This window comes from Montipora capricornis, chromosome 3, assembly GCF_036669925.1.
Source record: "Montipora capricornis isolate CH-2021 chromosome 3, ASM3666992v2, whole genome shotgun sequence".
Taxonomy (NCBI): domain Eukaryota; kingdom Metazoa; phylum Cnidaria; class Anthozoa; order Scleractinia; family Acroporidae; genus Montipora; species Montipora capricornis.
This window is the reverse complement of record NC_090885.1, coordinates 68,317,104-68,319,603: the sequence shown is the minus strand read 5'-3', so window position 1 is coordinate 68,319,603 and position 2,500 is coordinate 68,317,104. Positions and strand designations below refer to the sequence as shown.

The 2,500-nt window shown below is 39.6% G+C and overlaps 1 protein-coding gene and 1 long non-coding RNA gene across 3 annotated transcripts in view; one reads left to right on the top strand and one right to left on the bottom strand.

Moving 5' to 3' along the window:
• Window positions 1-2,500, bottom strand: part of LOC138041009 (uncharacterized) — a 301,351-nt gene that overhangs the window by 103,161 nt on the left and 195,690 nt on the right. The window lies entirely within an intron of this gene.
• The window catches only part of LOC138040986 (uncharacterized), a 73,542-nt gene that overhangs the window by 31,390 nt on the left and 39,652 nt on the right, over window positions 1-2,500 (top strand). For both annotated transcript variants that reach the window (XM_068886741.1, XM_068886740.1), the window contains one exon: window positions 1,864-2,115. In XM_068886741.1, coding sequence (XP_068742842.1) covers window positions 1,864-2,115 — 252 coding nt within the window. The remainder of the gene's footprint in view (window positions 1-1,863; window positions 2,116-2,500) is intronic.

Below are 2,500 nucleotides of genomic sequence, written 5' to 3'. Positions count from 1 at the left end.
GACGTTCATGACAATCGTAAACAAGTTTTAAGTACCGTGTAAATCGGCCCCTTTCACAGCCAATTTATGTTAACCTTTTATGCGCTAACCTAGGACAACACTGGTTCCATATCAAGGAGATGAAATTAGTGAATATGACTGACTCCATCAAAGTTTAGCCATATTGGGGAACTTAAGGTGGCTCAAGCCAGTTTCAAAGCTTTCAAGTAACGTTCTTATCAGATGGTTTGGCATTACAACGCTGTCACTGTGGCAACGGGAAAGCACCGAAATAACACCCTTTATCTTGTCTTTAGTTGCTCACATCTCAAAAACAAATTGCTGGAAAGTGATCAGAAGGCCAAGATGAAACATTCTGAAAAAAAAAATCTGTACAGCGGATTCACAGCCACCTTAAATCTTTCAAAGGTGGCACTGATTCTGATATGAGCAGCTAAAGCCAAAATATAGGGTGTATTTGCTGGGCTTTCCCGTTGCCAAGGTAACTTATTACGTCATAATATTGACCACATCTTGTTGTTCAGCAATAATCGGTGTTTCAGATGGTACAATAACATTACAGTTACGTGATACAGTGTGTAGTGCCATTCTTTTTAAGGAGAGTGAATCTTCAAAGTGTTGAAACTGGTTAGAGCCACTTTAACCGACAAACGTTATTGAGCCACGGACAGAAACCAAAATTGAGCTGTTTTCCGTTTTAACTTTTCTTGATACCACCGCATTTTATAGCTAAGTATCTTTAATTTTACTGTTGGTAACAACTACAGAGTGCTTTCACGAGACGTCACGGCGGCCATTTTGGTGTACCCAATTAATCCTCCGGGAATAGAGCACTATTATCACGCAAACGTTTTCTTCTGTTTCGAAGATCACGTGAGTGAAAGCACTCTCTAGTTTAAAAATCTGGGAGAAACTAGTGACCTTGCATGCAAAATTTTCCTTTCCGGTTTCCGCAGGTGGCTCAAAAACGTGGCGCGGTGAAGAGTAGTTTTGCGTATCTGTGTTACTGCGGTTGAGTTTAATGGGGTATGGTTCGACGACCATCCACCCAGAGAATCTGAAATTTTCAACAAACTAAGGGGCAGATGGATTTCTTTATTACATTCGAAGTCGGATATATTTTCTCTCCAAAATGTCCTCTTTCGAAAGCGAAAAATAATGCTTGACACATACACAAGACCGCGCGGTCGTTGCTTTCTGGTGGTATCCACAAAAAAGTTCAAAACGAGCATTTTCAGGCGAGAAGTTTTGGCGACCACAATTTGCCATCTGATGCCTGAAAATCTTTATCTAGTCACTAGTTGACGTCCATATAAAAAAGCTTATTTCGGACCTTGTGACATACATTATAATCGAACAAAGAAAACTTCGAATTCTGTAATTGTGTGAGTTTGGGTCATGCAAACAGTGCCATTAGGGAACTTACGACAACGACAGGCAACGACAACGGCGACGGAAACGAGAACGTTACAAATTTGCGTATTTAGTGACTAAAAACAATAGCTTTGTACGCTCTGCACGTGCGTTTTTCCCTTTTGCCATTTCTTTGCCGTCGGCTGCAAAACAACGATGTGAAATAGCCAAATTTGAGGTTTTATGAAGAACATCAGCATTCGACGATAAATTTTCATTTTCACCCTAAATTAAGAGCTGTTCCGACCAGGGTCATTTTTGAGATTTTAAAAAGTTTGAGATATAGCCACGAAGTGAGTACGGGAATTTATCATGTAAACTGACGATCTTGTTGCCGTCGCGGTCGTCGTTGCTTAAGTAGCAGTGAAATTAATCGAGTAGATTTCTCAAGTCACCTACTTGTTTGATTACGATAATTTCACCTCAACAAATTTCGTTTTGATTTTTAAGAACTCACGTGTCAAGACGAGGACGGTTTGCAGTACTTTGAAGGCGCCTCATGGTCTGTTGGTGCTTGCATGCAGTGCTCCTGTAAGAGTGGCTTGATTCAGTGTTCAAGGAAAATAGTTCTAGAAAAGTTCCTTGAATTAATTCCTCTGCAAAATCGACGTATTGATGCTCAGGTTACGTTTACTGAAAGGTGTAATCAATCGGAGTGCAATGTGGCGCGATATACGGAAAAAAACGCAGATGTTTGTCACGGTGAGTTAATAACAAGTTGATGTTGAGTTATAACGTTGCAAAGCAGTAAGCACTACATTTGAAGTGCAGATTAAAGACAATTTAAGGTGGCTGAACATAGTTTTTGATACCTATGTTTTATCTACCTTTTTCTCTAAAACACTTGATCCTTTGGTCGCCAAAAATGGTAGCAAGCAAGCTAAATAGAAATCTAGCACTTCACATTACCCTCTATTCAGTTAACTCTGTTCTACATCTAAAGCCTCGTGTTAATGCTTTTTAAACAAAGGATTTCTCACGTACGTGTAAGGCTTAAGATGTATAAGTATTGTTGTTCAAATTTCAGTGCTATTTGTGCAATGGGTCTATTGTTTAAGGTGGCTGAACACAGTTTTTAATACCTATG